A 19,647-nucleotide genomic window follows, 5' to 3' on the forward strand; every position below is an offset into this window, starting at 1 on the left:
TGATTAATACCATCCTTCACAAAGGTATAAGTTGTCTCTTCCATCATGCATCATCTTCCTGTCAAATTGTCAAGGTCTATTGAGCAACACATGGCACACACATCCATGGGCATAATGTCACAAAACACACTATCCTTATAACTACCAATTTGAAATTCAACAAGAGCTTGCTCATCTACTAATAATTGATGCATTTTTTTTGTAACCAAGAGACTTTATATTGAGAGGGATGCTTATTTTTATTAAGGCCTAACTTGTATACCATATCCATTGCCACAAGAATATCTATTATACCATTATCAATAATTAATTTGCAGCACTTGCCTTTTGACTTATATTTGGTTATAAATAAAGTTCTTCTTTGGACTGATTCTTGGCTCTCTTTTGGTAGTTTCAACAATATCCTCTTAAACAACAAGGATTCTCGTACTTTCGGTCCATCTTTGTGGAGAACAGGTGACCCCGCACTCTCTTGATCTGCTTGAGCAATTTTATTGCTTCTCTCAAATTTTGTATAGCCTCCTTGTGATTTTTTCAAACACTCAATCTTCTTGCATAAGTAGGAACTTGAATCTTGTGTTTATCTCTCACATTCATGATTGTCTTCAACAATATTTCCTCAAACCTTTCAGGTTCTTCTCGAGATTCCTCTTCATCCTGTAATTGTTATTCCTCTCCAAAATCACTTACATCATCTGTTGGTATTCCTCTTCATTGTGCCCTTTCCATGGCATCCATTCACGCAACCAAGTTTTGCAACATCTCAAGGACTCCTTCATCGTGTCCTCTTTTGCCTCTTCTTCTAGCACCTCCTCTTCCCATTGTTCTCGATGGCATCTTCCCACACCACAGTAACCCAATTACTTGTTACTCTGATAACAATATGATGGTGACCAATTCTAACAAACATGGCAAGATTGAAAACAACAGCACAATAGAGCAATAATTATAGAAATTTCAAGTTAAAAATAGAGACTACATTAACAAACCATCAACACTCATGTGCAACAGGAAACAATCCTCTATACAAAGCAACAAATTTTACTTGTTATTGCTTTTATTCAAATTTATTTACTCAAAAAAACATCTTTCCTTATAGAGGAAGAGTTTAGACTCCACTGATAGAATTGACTTGAATGATCCCTCTCTGAACTGCCTTCACTACAATCGACTTATTCTTTCACCCAACTTTTCTCATCCATCTCTTATGTATACTCATGATGGTCCAACCAACTTCCATAACAGTGATTCCCAACACTCAAAAGGGAACTCAAGGAACAACAACCATTGACCAATAATCTAACTCCCAAATGTCATCGATTTGGCTTCATGTGCTCTGCCTTCCTGTGTTATGCCTTCCTACCAGTGAGATGACATGAAGTCAATTCCATGCCATAGAAAGTTAAATCGTCTTCAACACAATGCGACAGGAACCCGCGTCCAACATAATGTCACAAGAAGTTGTCAACAAAGAAGGAATGTGTCAACAAACTGGAAGAACCAGACACCTCCTCAAACCAAAATATGTTAAACTAACAAACAAAACAAGAGAACAAAACAAAAGGAGAGAGAGTGATGCCCCTACATCGTTTTCTCCTATTTTTCCCCCATTAAGCATGAAATTTCATTGACTGGTCCTAACCCTCATTCATCTACAGTGGATTGAGTGTCTCAATAGAGGTTTGCTCACTTGAACCCATGAGTACTTTAGCCATCCACAACGATTCTTTAGACTTATGTTGAACCTCCTCCTCCACCTCCTTCTTCTATAGAGATCAATTTGGTTCAATATGTAGATTGTTCCCTTCCAGGTTTTTCTTTGTGGGGTGAGTACTTGACAGATATTTTAGGGTTGTTTGATACATCACACACTGTAGACGTTGGGAACATGGCTGAGGATATTTCATTCATCTTTGATGGTAGTTTCAATATTTTTGTCATCCCATCTTTAGTTGCCTCACTGGTTGTTCATTACATATCTTCACAGTTGTTTGGACATGCTTTAAATGATTTGGCATATTATGATTCAGACATGTGGATAGTTGAGTAGTCTTCCATGACACACATCATGAGACTATTCCTTCCACCTCCTTTCATGGAGTTGTTTCTACCTTGGCCATTGAATTTGTTTCTTCCTAAGGGGAAGAACTTGGTTTGTTGCTCTTGGATCTTCATCAACATTCATCCTCAATCCTTCATCTTTGACATTGGAGCTTCTCTCTTATGGGGGGATGCAACACCTCTTATCTTCTCTCCTATGGGGGGATCTTGATTATACGTATGTGACTGGTTCATTACTCAGGGGTACATTTGGAGTCCTTCATGCTTAGTCACATGCACTCTTTTTCATTTGTTTTTCTCTCTTTTAGAGAGGATTTTTCTCCAACTAGGTTTTTCTCCTTTTCTTTGTGTACAAGAGTTGGATTGGTTTGTACATTGGTACCTAATCGGGCCTTGTTGGCATGACCCGTTCATGCTTGCATTTTGCATTAATCTTTATCATTTTAGGTACTCCCTAAGTTTATCGTAAGGGGTTTGTTGGAGTAATTAGGACACTTTATATAATTATTTAAATAATTAGATCATTTAGTTACTTTATTCACTTAAGCTAAACTTAGGTGTTTTTTTAATTTGATTAGACTAATAATAGTTTAATTTTTCTCATTCATTATGATTGTGACACTTGGAAATAGCTAATTTGATCTTTCTTTAGGGTTTTGCATCTAGGTTTTATTTCATCCTTTCATAAGGATTCATTCATTGTAATCATATCTTTTTGTGCAATCAATATAGATTTCTCATGTTGTGTTGAGAAAAATATTCTTGCTTGATTTCTCTATGTGATAGGTGGTGTTCTTGCAGATGATTCTTGGGATTGTGAGGTTGGATCATCAACTTCTACATAATGATATATATATATACTTTGACTTTTTCAATCAAAATTACAATACTTGTTCAAAATCACCAAGCCTCAACAAGTCTTGAGGCAAGTGAAGGTAAATAAGTTATAAAGAATCAAGACCCTAAAACTGTCACAACCCTCCTTTATCACTTTTTAATTTGATACAATTCTATTATATTTTTGGTTGAGCTATTAAAAATGATTGAATAAATATTATAAAAGAATAAAAATGGACACACACACACACACTTGGAGAATATAATTCAAAAGGCATTATTTTTATTTTTATTTTTATTTTCCCACTCTCAATTATGGCACATGTTGTAGGAGGAATTAGAAGCTTCTAGAGGAATCTTCAATGCCTTGCATGTAACTCCCCCACTAGATTTTTAATCAATTTGCATGAGTCCAATATTGGAAAAGAATCCCATTCTTAATTAATTTCTCTAGATAGTGGAATTAAGGGATTTTTCCTATATATTGTATGCAAGTTCTCAAAAAAGGGAGTTCATCATGTTTTGAAGAAATTTTCCAAGTTTCCTTGTTGTTGGTAGTAGGATCTCTTTGGTAGTCTCATTTTCATTGTAGGAATGTTAAGTTGTTCTTGAAGATTTCTCTCAAGTTGCAAGGAAGGATCTAAAAGAGATAGCTAGAAGATTGGAGAGGATTCAACTTCAAGCTTCGATAAGCCAAGTTCTCTTCTTTTGTCATCTCTCATTTACATATGAGAAATTTGTGCTATCAAAATATATAGCTTCTAAATTATTAGATTGTAACTATTTTCTTCTTATTTAGGGATAAATATTGATAAAAGTATTTTTCATATAATGAATGTAAAGGATAGCTTTATCATTTATTTATTTTTTCTTTAGAAAATATATATCAGATCTCGCTTTTGTTTTTCCAAAAATTTGTAGATCTGTACAAAAATCATATTTCCCCTTATTTAAAATTCTTTTTCTGAGATTAAAATATTCTCTGTATGGATCTGTCCTTGTTATTCTTCTCTTGAATTCATTACTGGATTGGGAATTTAAATGTAAATCTGTTTCTTACATTAAATCTTACTTCCCTGTGAAAAATCTCGCCTCTGTGTGAATACAAGTTGATATTCTGCATATGAAGTTATTTAAACATTTTTTTTCCTGTGAGTAAAAACCCATCTCTCTCTCTCTCTGAATGTAGATAATAAAATATAAACCTCATTGTATTCATTACTCTCTGTGAAAAATGAAGTATAAATCTCTTTGAAAAAAATAAATAAAATAAAATAAATTGCTCTCTAGGAATATTAGTTTTGTACATTGCTGAACAATTTAGTTCTCTGTGTTATTCATCCCTGTGAATAAATTCTTATTCTCATTTGTTTTACATTAATATCTCCATTACACATAAATCTGTTTATATATTTCTCTCTTATCTTATCAAATAAACTGGAATGAAAAGAAAAAAAAAATCATATATATATACATACAATTAAATTTTGTAAATTTTAAACTGAATGCAAAAAAATACATTTATGTTAATGCGCAATGTTACCGAGAATATCCTCCCGCACTTTATGCTAATCAACGCAGGGGGGGCGGTTTATTAAACCGTCGAGGAGTGGTACCCTCCACTACCCCTCGCAGTCACTGCTACAGCAGTGGCCGCAGAGGGAGTGGAGGGGACCACACTTGTCCCCTCATCCTTGCAGACCTAGACCCGCAGGTCCGCAGTGGTGATGGGACCCGTGGGCCCCACTCCCACTTGGCTTTAAAAGCCACTTCAAAAAAAATTCGAACTCATAATTTTTGTTAACTTTTTTCTATCCAAATTTTAGTTCAATAAAATTTAACTTAGGTAAATTCGAATTAATCACCCTTAGTAAAATTTACAATTAATTTATTTTTAGCAATTTTTCTAATTACAAATTTAATTTATTATTAGCAATTTTTCTAATTGTAAATTAAATTGTATTAAATTTTATAATTGGAAATTTATAAAAGCTACTTAAGATTCATTGAGTCACTTAGTTGGCATTTTGGACTCATTAAAAGCAATTAATTTATATTAATATGGTTTGAACCAAATGCCTAAGCTAATTGCTATTTTTGGGACTAGTGACTTTATAAGTGATTATTCTCATGGTAGAAATCAACACATTGCTTAACCTTGCATGTAACTTACACTATCCTTGCTTCATGCCAAGTACTTATACATTACTTGCATTATTGATGACAAAGTTACATTTTCTTCATCTTCATGCAAGTTAAATATACAAGTTTCATAATCGTCGTTATTATGCAGGTTATATTTCAAGTTTTGAATATTAGATAATTTAGTTATGGTTTTATTCCATGAGGTTCATCAAGTAGTTGTTTCAATTAATTAAACTTTGCAATGTCCAATTATGTGCGTTCAATTCATAATTATTTTCAAGCATGATGTTTTTCATAGCTTCTTAGTTAGAAAACTAAATAAAGGAAGTCGGAAAACCAAAACCTAGTAGCGTTCGGTATATACAGTGCCTCTGGGTCACGCTTACGGGTAATGTCGTCATGTTGAACTACTGCACTTAACGCCTAATAAAGCTCCATCAACGACGTCTGTGGCATCGTCCCTATAAATCGTCGGGGAGTAATAAGAGACACTTGGAAGTTAAAATCCAAGGGGCGGGTAATCCCCCTTGGATCGATAATCTAATAAGATAATCCTTAAATGATTTTTACATCTGTTGAGTTAAACCATAGTAAACCCCCTTTAGGGTTGATTAAGTGAAATTCTTTTATGAAATTGATTTAATCTCAAAGAGTTGTTGTCGACTAACAATTGGGTCAAGGGTGACGCTTATGATAGGTATTAGAATCTAGTTGTTTTAGGCCACAAACAATAGGCCATCTTGAGCCCTTTGCTTAAGTGCTACCATCGTGGGTAGCAACCGCAGAGAAACTGTCTGGGACATTGACCCTAGAAAGGGTTGTGTACCCACTAATCAGTTTACATCAAACCATAGAGTAGAAAATAGAACTACATACTTTACGCCTTGATCCCGTGCCGAAACGGGTATGTAGGCAGTCTAGGGATGAAGTTGCCCCTAGTACTCAGGCGTTCATGGGTGGGGTCTAGGCTTGGTAAGAAGAAGGATTGAGTAGAATCCTAATTTGAAAGATAAGTATAATAAAAAGAAAAAATTAATTCAATGCATACTCGAAAGGAATCCCGTATGGATTTGCTTGATTTCCCAAAGCTTTAAGCCAAATTCCGAGGTGGAATTCAAGCTTGTATTATGTTATTTTGATTACTCCTAAGGATGGTGACCTCGGTGCACTCCTATTAGAGGAGTGTAGTACTTAGTGAGTGACTCAGGACCCGAATGGTCCCGATGAGTCTAAGTCTCTGGCTAGAGCACTTCCTATCCCAATTGGATAGATGCCTACCCCGTATGGGTAGATGCCTATCCCGTATTGGATAGATGAAACCTCCTGCTCCGTATGGACAGATGCCTAACCCGTATGGTTAGATGCTCATCCCGGATGGATGAATGCCTAATCCTAATGGATGGATGCCCAGAGTATGTGATTGAATCAAACACAAATGATTAAAGTAAACAAAAAAAAAAAGTGGTCAAATTTTGTTGGGCTAAGTAAAGTGGGTTATTACACAAACACTCAAGTCTAGTGAAATTCATTAAAAGAATTGTGAAAACTAACAAGTCTCATCCAAGTTGGACAACTAAGTTCTAAAAATAAAGAAAAAAATATTAAACTCATAAAACATAATACTTTAAAATGACCTCTAAAACTATAAAAACACATTCATATGATTTACAAGCACAAAGAAGAGAAAAAAATAGTATTCGATCTAAAATCCCATTCCATTGAAGCAAAAATAAGGAAACAATTTGATCAATAAATGTCGTTAATGTAATTTAGATCATATTATAGCATCCTTTCGTATATCTAAAGGAGCCTACGATGCATTTGGAAAAGCTTGTCATTAATTTGAAATTGAATCAACCCACCATCAACTTGAAGCAAATTTGAAAGATGATTTCTTATTTTGAAACTTTTTTACGTGTCTTTTATTTTTTCATTTTAAGTTTTCATGTAGCAACCATAAAAAAATTTACCTCTTTTTATAAACAAACAAATTATTTTATTTTATTATTTTATTTTATTATTTTATCTAGAAACTCTAAATGTTGTTTGTCTTCTTTATTTTTTCATTGCATCCTACTTCAAATATATAGATTATTATAATGTTAGGCCTAGTGAGAAAGAACCCTGGTTGAAAACACATCATCCTAGAAGCAAAGAAATAAAGTTAGTTTTCAAACATTGTGACAAAAATTAGTTAATCAATTAAAAAAAACTCACACAAATGCCTAATTAGATATTATTGTGCTCACAATGCTATGTGTGAGGCATAAGTCAATTACAAACCTTTGACTAAAAAAAATTAAAAACAAATTGAGAAGAGATGGCAACATTCATAAATAGATTATTTGATGCAATAACCTCCGTCCCTTAAATCTCCCTTAAATCTTTAACCACTAGTGGCAATGACAATGTTAATGTTAGTGTTGGACCTAGAGTTCATGGATCTAGATTAAATTTATAATGTATCATGTACTATTCTAGATTTTTTATTCATTTGAGAGCATAGGTTTGTATAGAGACAAACATGTTAAGCAACAAATGTAATTAAAAAAAAAATAGTTTTATAATTCCACCCATTCTTACAGAGCCACATAATTAATTATTATTTTTATTTGTAAATATGTTATTTGATTTTTTTTATTTTAGAGGTTTGTAACTTTATATGATTTAAATTCAAAATTTTATTTAATTTTTGTTGTAAGTCTTCTTGACAAAATATGGTAGTTGATGTCTCTATTTGTGGAGCATGGTTCAAAAATTTAATGATAAAGAGATATAAGGTTCTATTTTGACTCAAATGGCAGTTGATGTAGAGGCTAAAATTGGGAAACATGGGATGTGGATAAGGAAGAGTTGCACAATTATGGTTAATGGTTGGACAGATAGAAGGAACATAACAATGTTAAATGTTATTGTTTCTTGCTCATATACTATTTAATCTCCTAAACTTCATTTGATTTAGTCATTAATATTTCAAATCTATATTTTAGTGATTAACATTTCAAATTCAAGATCAACAGTGTACAAGACCCGATTTGGTCATAAGCGTGGACATATTCGGCGATTACCACAGAGTGGTATCGGTTCATTAAAGGAGATATCAATATGAGGAATTGATTATTTAGTAATCAACGGAGTACAAAATCGATTATCATTTGTTAAGAACACATTAAGTGATAAACAACGATTATGAGATAATATGATCATTATCAAAGTAATATGATAATAATTAAAGAGATGAGACACGTCCATTCTTATACCTTTCCATCTCTTAATGTGGGTATATGAAAACACTCGACTTGTATTCTCAAGGGTCGAATATTGTTTTTATTACTTGTATCCATATTTGGGTTTGCTTCAGCTGAGCATCTGCCTTAACACTAAATCGGCTTGCACGGATTAGAGTGACAATTAGGCAATGCACCATTATTTGCATACCTCAAGCAACAATCAAACACAGTGAATTAATTATTATCACCATGCATAGCAAAACAGGACCGATAGTATAAGTATACAGTTATATTAGAAACAACAGAAATATATTATAGGTATACTGTAACTTACAATATTTATCGCAAGTGGTATTTGCCATTATCTATTACTTACAAGAATTCACATAACGGGACATTACACCTTCACTTCATCATTATATTGGCCTTGAGATTGGCCAAGTTGTAAAGGCAATTTTTTTTGTATTATTCAATAATATAAGAGATATTATTGGCTGGGTTTTTCTTCCTCAAGGAGGGTTTTCCCAGGGTATTTTTTCTGTTCAAGTGTGTACTTCTACTTATTTTATTTTTTATCCTAAAACTAACACATAAGAGAGCATTGATATAACTGAGAAGGCCATTTGATCCACCTATAGTTGGGGTGGGGAGCGGTGGGAATAAAGTTTGTCATCATCAATTTAATTGACCATTACATGCAGTTGTTGATTTATTGATTCTAGTGTCTCTATTTCATCCAAATTTCAAGGTAGATCGAAACGTTTTGAGTGGACTCTATTGAAACATAGAACAGATGAAACGTAATCCTTGTTTGAAGCAAAAAATGTGATGTTGAATTGAATTGAATTGAATGATTTTAATGACATCCACGAGACTGGAAATCTAGGGGACCATAAGAGCTAGCATTTATCCACTTTCATGTTTATTTCCACGTCAACTCTTCTATTATGTATCTTGATTAAGAAACTTGCAATGGTGCAAAGTTCGGCCTCCTGAAAAATCTCATTAGAACTGTCCATTTGTAAGATGCTTCCAAACTAATTGTGAATGTCCTCATACATTGCACAATCAAGAATGAAATGAGATTGATATAGATTCGCACAAAGAGATTTTCTTTGGACAATATTTTTAGTACAGCTCAAACAATATTGCAGCCAGCTACAAGTTCATTAATGTTATACTTTAAGTTTTGAGATTCTTTTGTGTTAGTGTTGAACAATCAAAGAAATAAAATAATAATAAAATTCAATTTTATGCATGGTTGGAGATATTTGAAGTTAAAATATCAAGACCTATTAGGACTGCAATTTTTGTTTGAGTCAACCATGTAATGCTTTAATATGTGTTCAATTATAGCATATTTGAGCACATACACTGCAAGCAAATGTTGAGCACAAAATTATTTCCCATCACTCTAGAGAAGGTTAATCCATATTAAATTATTTCACCAAGATTACGGATCATGCTTTCATTAAGAAGACTTTGCATGGGTTGATTAAGTAGAGGCAGAGGTAGTAACCATGGCAAAGGAGAATAGAGCATAAACAAACTCTTCAAATGCTGATGTCATGGACGCAGCTATTCTAGCTCCAAAAACACAATACATTTGCACGGAAAATGCATAACACGAAAGTTAGTTGCACGTTATATACCGTTGATATTGCAAACTATGGCTGCAATTTTCCAAGCGATCAATAACGCGATGTATGATTTGACTATTTTAAAGCCAGTTTAGCTTCTACCTGATGTCACTGATACACAAATAAATACCATGGTTGCATCAATATAATTATATCTCTAGTTTTGATGTTTTGTTTCAGTACCATGAATTTCATAATCCATCAAATTTATAGACACAATATTTATATATTTAAACATGTTTATTTTGACTAAAATTCATTTTTGTACTAACATGAGTGATATATACTTGCGTATAAGATCAAAGTAGCAACTTCTCAATTAATTTATCATGTCATATTAAAAGCCTTAAATCCTTAAAAATCTCTACATTTTACGATACTTTTTTCAGTTTACAAAGTCGTGGCTGAGTTTGAATGCTAAGTCCTGGTCTGAGTCAAAACTCAGCTTGCCAACTCTAAACCATATAATGCAAACCCTCAGGAAATTTATGTTAACCAACATTGAACATAATACCAGGGAGCTTCAATATTGCAAATAATTACTGAGATAAAAAAGAATATCAAAAGAATGCTAAAATATGGTTAGATTTATGCTAAATTAAACTCAACAAAATTCGAAAATGTTGAACCATATCTAGAAATAATCCTTACCAAAAGTAGTATACTCCATCTCCATTATTATGGATATGATTGGGGTATATGATCAAAGTAGCTTCTACTCAATTAGTTTATTATGTCATACTAAAGCATTAAATCCTTAAAAATCTCTACATTTTATGAATTTATTTTCAATTTGTAAAGTCTTGGCAGAGTTTCAGTGCTAAATCCAAGTATGAGTCAAAAATCAGCTTGCTGACTCTAAATCATATAATGCAAACCCTGAAAGGAAAGTTATGTTAACCAACATTGAACATAATACCATGGAAATTCAATATTGCAAATAATAACTTCTGAGGTAAAAATATGATCAATAGAATCCCAAAATATGATTAGATTTATAATAAATTAAACTATATCTAGAAATAATGCTTGACTAAAAGTAGCATACTCCATCTCCATTATTATGGATATGGTTGATTCATAGATAATTGTTGCTGCAGTTGCATAACTTACCAAGCAATTTGTGACACCAGCAACAAACCAAAAAAGTGGGCTCACTCCCAGCTACGAAAAGACGCTAAGATCAACTAGATCCTAAATGTAGTTTTCCACTGTTAAACTACAAATTGAAGAACAATGTATGCAGTGGTGAAATGGTGTGTATTTCTGATATTGTTGTGCATATACAACAAAATGAATTGAAGCAGCATGTAATTCCATGCCCATCAATATGTAAATTAGCAGCTCAATTCCCAGAAGCTTAACTTCTTAGTTACATGGCTAATAGATCTCATCATCTGGAACTTCAGGTGTCGAAATCTCCTCAAATTTTGCACCATCTGGAATCTTAAGTTCTGGCCTACTCTCATATTTTCTAACCATCTTCGGCAGAGGAGAAACAGGTACAATAGACTCTTGATCAATCACTCCATCAATAAGGCCATACTCCATAGCTTCCACTGGTGACATGTAATTGTCCCTATCAATATCCTTGAGGACCTGCTGAGTTGTTCGCCCTGTAATCTCAGATAGTAGTGTAACCACATTTATCTTGTGAAACCTTATTTCCTTTGCTTGAACCTCGACATTAGACACTTCCCCACTTATTCCTCCCATAGGCTGATGCAACATAATCCGAGTGTTAGGCATGGCAAGTCGTTTTCCCCTGGTTCCTGCTGCCAAGACTATAGCTGCAGTTGAAGCACATATTCCTAAACCAATAGTGGAAACATCTGCCCTGCAGAACTGAATTGCATCAAAGATCGCCATAGCAGCACTGCAAGAAAAACCAAAATGTGAGAACAGGAAATAAAACATCTGGAATCTCTCAATTTTGTTGAAAAAGGCAGCCAGACAGTACAAGGACTTCTTATCATGTATCACAAGATGCAAAAATAATGGCAAGTTGCAAATAAGCAATTGGGAATACAAACTTGACAGATCACATCAACTCATTAACTTAATCTTGTCGAAAAACATTTGAAACAAAATATCAACTCTAGTGATAAAAAGACCACAATGCTGATTTTTTTCATTAACTAAATGGTAAACACTTTTTACTAGAATGGCACATCTGAATACAGATGACATGATAGTTTATGCCACATGAAATTAACATGCATTTTCAATACAAAGTTTATGCCGAAACGGTTCTCTTTTAGGCACTACAATGAGTTTCTACTGAATGAATAAGTAGTAAAAGATGGTTATTGGACTGAAAGAGACATGGTACTAACTGTTTAACATTTCCCTCATTGTATCACCAGAGATTGCTTTGATTTCCTGTCAGAAGCGTCCACTACCATCTAGTAAGCACTCTCAGTAATGGAGAGGGGAATGTTGATCACTGTGACAAAAACTAAAGGAGAAGAATATTTTTGCTTAATTTCTTGCCTTTCATAAAGAGAATAGAATCAGTGGTCTAACATGGAAGGAAATGCTCTAAGTTTAAAGAGAACATCCATGATCTGAAATTCTGCTCTTTTGAAATATAGGTAAAGAGGCCAACCATCAATATTCTCATGCTCATATACTCATTATCGACTGTAAGCACTGAATTTTCTTTTCCAAAAGGTGTGAACATTCATTCTAAGTTTTAACCACTGGCCCAGTCAAAGCTTAAGTTGTGGCCTTTACGAAGGATAGGAAAGGAAATTCATATGAAAGATACCCTCTAACCAAAACCCTTCTTTCACGTTAACCCAATACTAACAGGATCAATCAATTTTAGGTTAGGAATCTTTAGTATGAATACTATCATCCACTTATAAAGAGGTCATCTTCAGACTATAAGCAGAGGGTTTTCTATTATTGCTAAGCAATCATTCTAACAAATAACCCAGTAATAAAGTTAGAGGTAGTTTAAACAGACGATGGGAAATAAATTCATAAGCTGGAAAATCCTCAAAACATCAGCATTCTTCCTGTGTTCCTTACACAAAACATTTTGGTATTTAATGTAAATGAGCCGTTTTGCTAGTCACATGACGTTATTTATGTAAAGGTGTTGCATGGATCATGAATAGGGGCAGATGGTTTATGTATTAATTTATGAGATATAATGCCCATTTGAAGGTCACACAAAAACACAGCGAAAAAAACCCAACCAACAAAATTTGTATTTGAATAATGTGTTATGTACACCAGCAATGGAACATGCGCAACAGGTGTCATTGTTACATGCGATGCCACCTGGAACTGGCAATGCATGGAAGAACATGTCAGCGAGCACACAAGAAAGGAAGACTAGAACATAAGAGCATGAGGTGATCACATTAAGCATGGAAGATGCATTCATAAATTATCTAATTCTAGCTAAATCAATTGATAATACACGTTTCATTAATCTATACTCCTCCTTTATTATTAAAACATCAAAGGAAAGAATTGCAACAACAATCATCTTCTTAAGCTTATCCATCGGCAATTTGCACATGATCATGGTGTATAACCTGCTAGGTACTTCGTTCCCTCCAAGTCATTTGAGAGGCACATAACTCTCCCGTAGCTTGATTATCCCCTTTCATTGAATGAACAACATTCTTTGGTATCCAACCTTAAATAACTGCCAACATTAAATAATTTAACTAGATTATGTTTGCCTAAAAAGCAAAACAAGACTCCTTATTTTTAGTTTGTTAATTAGAATTTAATTGCAAGTACATGGCTACTTGTACTATGCCATCAATTAAGCACATAAAGTACAAGAGATTAATTTATATTGTGACAACTATAGCCTTAAAAGAGTTCTCATATTGGACTAAACCTGATTCCTTGGGCACACAGGATTTTTCACGATGTAAGACTGATTTAAAGCACAGTATTTTACAACTCTCTAACATAAAATTGTGTTTCAGTAAGGTAACTATGATCTTCAATATTCATACCTCACAAGGCCATAAATTTCCTACTAGTTTGGGTTTAGATGACAGTTGTAAGGTCCCCAAATCAGATTTGGTCTAATTTAACCATAATCAATCTATTTTCAAAATACTAATGACTTAAACTAACTTGATTAAGAATCAAGTCTATCTTACACGAGTCAAATCTGTGATATTCGATCTTTCTTTAGTCTATCAAGTACTTGCTAACTTACCATATTAAATAACCAATCTTATTCTAATTCATATAAATCCTTTACGCATTTATTAATTATTATTTGTATGAATTATTACGTGATATTACAAAGTAATTTCTAAAAGTATTATGTAACCATAACTATTATATTAATAAATATCAATATCTATATTTACAAATCATTATATTACTCTTATTCTGATTTGAGTATATATATATATATATGAATTAAATAGTGTTGCCAATTATTTATGGATTTACTAGTATCCTTTTATATTATTACTATACTATTACCACGTAAAACAATCTTAATTAGTAATGTGTTTAGGGGCTGATATTGGCAGACAGATCTGACAAATGTCAGATCTGGTCTGCCACTGTCTTGATATCCTTATTAAATATATTGCACTCTATGTTAATATTTAAATTAATATTAACCTCTGCATGGAAACATTATTTCATACAGTAAAAGTATATCCCCACGCATACCATCAAGGTCAAGGATGCTACTGCCGTAGCTTAATACTATTCTGATGTGTTCTGATCGGCAGTTCCCCATCATATGTATCCCCTTTGTAAATCTGTCTTTGAATGATTTATTCTCTTTATAATTTATATGCACATTTGCTGGTGTATGTACGTTAGATCTTCCTCTTCCATACCATACTTATTATATCACTCCTTAACTGATCTAACGCATTCTATATCTGTTCCAATATTTATATAATTCTCTTCCCTCTGGAATAGAAAACCATATATAAACCAATTCCATGCCCTTTGGCAATGGAATGATTAATAATATATATTTACAGATTACAATCGCACCGCTTCATTCATAGGTTATAATCTCACCGCTTCATTATACTAACCGATGTTTTTAACCTTGTGTTGATTTCCTCTTCCAATATGTAATTGGTTAGCTACCTATATGGTTTACGATTAGCCTTCTTCCTAATCACAATCGTATAATTGTTGATCATAATGTTATTATTTAGGCATCCCTTTACTTAATATAACTCACTCTTTGTCAGTGATTAGACATAATCAATATCGTGCCATTTCGTAAGATACCAAGCGGTGGATGCTTAAAAGGTATTGGATTCATTTTGGCACTAACCGTGAATCGTCTTAACACAGCGGTATTCTAAATATGATTAGTCAATAATTATTCTTTCTTATATATATTTTTTTGAATTAATTTATTATTTCATTTAATCATTTATATACATAGATATGTAATTTATGTTTACAATTTATAATATATTAATTATGTTTATAATATAATATTTATATATTTCTTTTATTTGAATATTTCAAAGATATTATATGTAATGAATATTAATATATATTAATTAAATAATAATTTTAATAAATAAACTAATTTCAAATAATCATTCGTTGTTAATTATTATACTAACTAATAATGATAGTTGATTCATTTAGGATATAACGATCAAGGAGGGGTAATGTTCCCTACCTGATGTATTTCAATTTATTAAAATTGATTGATATTCTTCAATTAGTTATTAACAAGTGCTTATCTATTTTCCTCATTAGATGATTAATCTCATTATTAATATAGATATTAGACCGTGCTACTACTTCAGTTTTAAGGGAGAAAGGTTTACGTATGTTACCAAAGTGCTTAGAGACCAACTACAATAGGTTCCCTCAAAGTTTACAGATCCAAGCCCTTACCTATCTTGGGTCTATACTCTCAAGGCTTATGGGTCGCTGATCCCCACCCTATCTTGGGACTTAACCTATTGCTTGGATTTAGACTGCCCCTCTTTGGAACATCTCATTCCCGTCTTCTTAAATACTAACAGTACTAACATGATTTAGACTATAAGTACACTAACTTCTCATGTATTATGAATATATATGAGGATTTAGACTGCCCCTCTTTGGAACATCTCATCCCCGTCTTCTTAAATACTAACAGTACTAACATGATTTAGACTAAGGACACTAACTTCTCATGTATTATGAATATATATGATATTAAGTATGACTGTCATACATATTGCAGTTTTTAACAATATTATTACTAGATTCTGCATAACAACTTTATCAGACTTCATATACTAAGCATACATATTAAGCACATCCCCATGCATACCACCAAGAACAAGGATGTTACTGCCTGTAACTTGATAACAATTCTGATCTGATCTGATCAATGGTGCTCTTACTAGACGCTTTTGATTCCTTTCCTTTATATCTCTCAATGTGAGGGAGAGGTCACACCTCTTCATCATGTATGCCCTTTGGCAAGAGACACACCCTTTCACCATTCCCTTTGATAGAGTGCAACTCTTCATTATTTCTGCCCTTTTGAAAGGGACACAACCTCTCATAATTAGATCTACACTTATTATTTAAATTAGATCTGCACTTCTTATTTCCAAATTATCCCCACTCTCATGTGAGGTTCTCTTCTCCCTTTTATATCTCATTGTTGAGGGAGTCACAACTTTTCCTTTCATGTCTTTTGACTTTTCATTAACTTAATTAATTTTTGATTAATCATATTTAATTATATTGTTTTATATTTTAATTTAATTTTAAATATTTTAATTTTATTATTATCATTTATTATTAAATTTTATTTCAAAGTGGGGACATTACAACGGTCATGATATATCAATGTGTTATGACTAAACTTCATAAAATCGGCAAGTTCTTTTATCATTCACAACAGGAGTTACTGAATGTAATTATCAACCACAACCACAGCTGTTCTACAAATCAGATTTCAATTTATATCTAAATATTAACAGTATCTGAAATAATTATCTTATATCAAGTTAACTTCCATATTTCTTTTACTAAGCTAATTTATAGACTATATTTTTTTCCCTACAAGAATTAGCAATTATGTTTATAATAAATGGCCTCACGGTGTGCCTCTTAGGGTTTGGAGGTCAAATGGATATTATTCGTAGCAAGATTCTGTTTCAATGTAGTTCAACTATTAGCATCACATGAGTGATTTTGCATGTTATATAGAAGGTGATAAAGCTTTGAGCTAAAGGAATTAAGTTGGTCTAAGTGTTAGGACCATGCAATGGAATGATGCCAAATCGAAACCAATCAATGTGCATTTATAGGTAGCTTGTCTACAAAGCTACCCGTTTTGTCTCCATAATGTCAAAAATTGCATATCCTACAATTATCATGTTATGTTTTGGGCTTACTTTAGTTTCCATCCAATGCAGAATGCTCTATGGTCATTTTAGCCCAACCTTGGCCTTTTCCTTTACTAATTTGCCAGTTTCTACATCATGGTCTATTCTATCTTGCTAATGCCATGTTGTCTATCTAAGTTTTAAGCATTTTCTCTAGTATGCCAACATAATTTGCGAACGTCCATGCAACATGCTACCACCTTGCGAGTTTTGAAAATGAATCAAAGGCTTCCCGCCCAGCTGCTTGGTCTTGTCATAACGTTCGTTTGTTGAAAATAATGTTTTCTGTGACCAAACGTGAATTTTGAACTTCCTCATGAGCCTCTTGCAAAAGTAGTTTTTAAGTTCTGCAACTTATGCAACTTCCTCTATCTTCTTGGGTGCACTATATTGGTTACACCTCCATTGTTGAAACTTCCTATGGTTAGATGTTGTTGCACCCTCAATTGACATCCTTGAATGCTTGTGCATTTACACTCCCTCTTGTTGGTAATAACGTTAAAATAGCTTTTTTATTACTGAGATTTTGGATTATAAACTTGTATGCAACTGCTTCTTCTCCATAATTTGTTTCTCCCATCAGCAAGGCAATGTTTGACTACTCTCCTCATTGGTAAACATCTACATTTATTATTTTATACTTAATGTTCTTCTCTCTCTTTCATTCCCTTATTTATATTGGCCTAATCATTTGGTAACATCACCACCTCTTGTTTAATCAAGTGAGCACTAGGGTGTTTATCCATGTAGACCAGGGATCCAGCATTAATAGATTTATTTTAATATTGTTCTTTTTTATTTCCTAGACATACGAAAGTCCAGAAAGGATCTCTAAGGAAGTTCAATGGTCATCCTGCATTATTGCTCTTTATAGCTCATGTATTTGCTAACAATAATGCAAATTGGTATCCTTCGTCATCCTTGGTTATCTTTTTCCTCGTTTTTATTTTCTAGATTCACTTTAATTTTAAATGTTGGGTTGATTGCTTTAGTTTTGGATGGGTTGTTCAATTTAAGTTTTATTTTAATATTGAAGTTTATTGTTGTGTTCCCCTGCAAACTTGTTCGAGTTTACCCACTGGTTTTTTGTGTAGTTCCCGACAATGCTTCGGTGTTTGTGCCTAGTGGTCCGTTAGTTGGGGTGTCATGGGGGTCTGCTGCATGAGTGATTAATTTTTGTATTTTAGGGATTGAACTAGTCTTTATTTCCCTGGTTGGTGTTGGAAATAAGCCACACCCGGACCGACGATGGACTGGTCCAAGAGGGGCCACTAGCTCAATGGTAGAGCACTCCAGCAGCGTATGGAAGGTCCTAGGCATAGTTTTAAAACTCGTGGACTCGCCACGGACTCGCGAGTCCATGGGAGCCAGGAGTCGACTCGCCAAGGACTCGCGAGTCCATTTGAAAGACTCACGAGTCCATGGGAGCCACAAGTCAACTCGCCAAGGACTCGCGAGGCGAGTCCTGGCGAGTCCATCTGAAAGACTCGCGAGTCTTTTGCATGGACTCGCAAGTCTTTCAGATGGACTCGCGCGACCCAGAAAAAAAAGTCATGCAAGCTTTAAAATTGAGTTTTAAAAAAAAAAATTTCAATTTGCATTCATTTGGCATAACTGAGGGAGTGAAAAATAAAAGAAAAATAACACCCGACGCCTTTATAAAATAATAAAAGTATTTTTGGCCTCATGGGGCGCGCAAGGGGCGCTGCCCCCAAACCCCCGTCGAAAAATATAGGGCGAAATTGTGCCGATGGAAGTAGGGAAAATTTAACCTCTGAGTCTGATTAGGCTCCATATAAAAGCATAATTAGCATTGAAGAAATCTTGGTATTATACATTTTAGAGTTGAAAGTTTGAAACTATGAGTATGTGACATGTGTAATGTTTCAATTATGGCTCTTATGTTCTCTAAATGCATTAATTTTTTTATGTTTTTTTGTAAAACTACGGTTTTTTTTTTGCCGAGTCTTTCAGGAGTCTTTCACGAGTCCGAGTCCGAGTCCAAATTTTTGGTTTGCCGAGTCCATGGCGAGTCCGAGTTTTTCAACTATGGTCCTAGGTTCGAGTCCTAGCTGGTCCATGTCTCAACATGGTATCAGAGCCAGGTCCAGGCTAGGAGCCCCAAGCACACGAGAGGTGTGGCTTAAAGGGGGTGTTGGTGTTGGAAATAAGCCACACCCGGACCGACGATGGACTGGTCCAAGAGGGGCCAGTAGCTCAGTGATAGAGCACTCCAGCAACGTATGGAAGGTCCTAGGTTCGAGTCCTAGCTGGTCCATGTCTCAACATCCCTCATATCAGTAACAAGTAATTAGTGTGTCCAAGCAGATAGACAGAAGCAAGAAGGCTCTTGAAGATATTATCGGA

The 19,647-nt window shown here is 33.8% G+C and overlaps 1 protein-coding gene across 1 annotated transcript in view; it reads right to left on the reverse strand.

Moving 5' to 3' along the window:
* Window positions 1-10,886: 10,886 nt before the first annotated feature.
* LOC131060940 (ATP-dependent Clp protease proteolytic subunit 4, chloroplastic) overlaps window positions 10,887-19,647 on the reverse strand; it is a 69,504-nt gene continuing 60,743 nt past the window's right edge. Inside the window, exon 2 of the mRNA XM_057994401.2 lies at window positions 10,887-11,789. Within this exon, the coding sequence (XP_057850384.2) occupies window positions 11,294-11,789 (496 nt within the window). The 3' untranslated portion in view covers window positions 10,887-11,293. The remainder of the gene's footprint in view (window positions 11,790-19,647) is intronic.

Source organism: Cryptomeria japonica, chromosome 5 (genome assembly GCF_030272615.1).
Source record: "Cryptomeria japonica chromosome 5, Sugi_1.0, whole genome shotgun sequence".
Classification (NCBI taxonomy): Eukaryota; Viridiplantae; Streptophyta; class Pinopsida; order Cupressales; family Cupressaceae; genus Cryptomeria; species Cryptomeria japonica.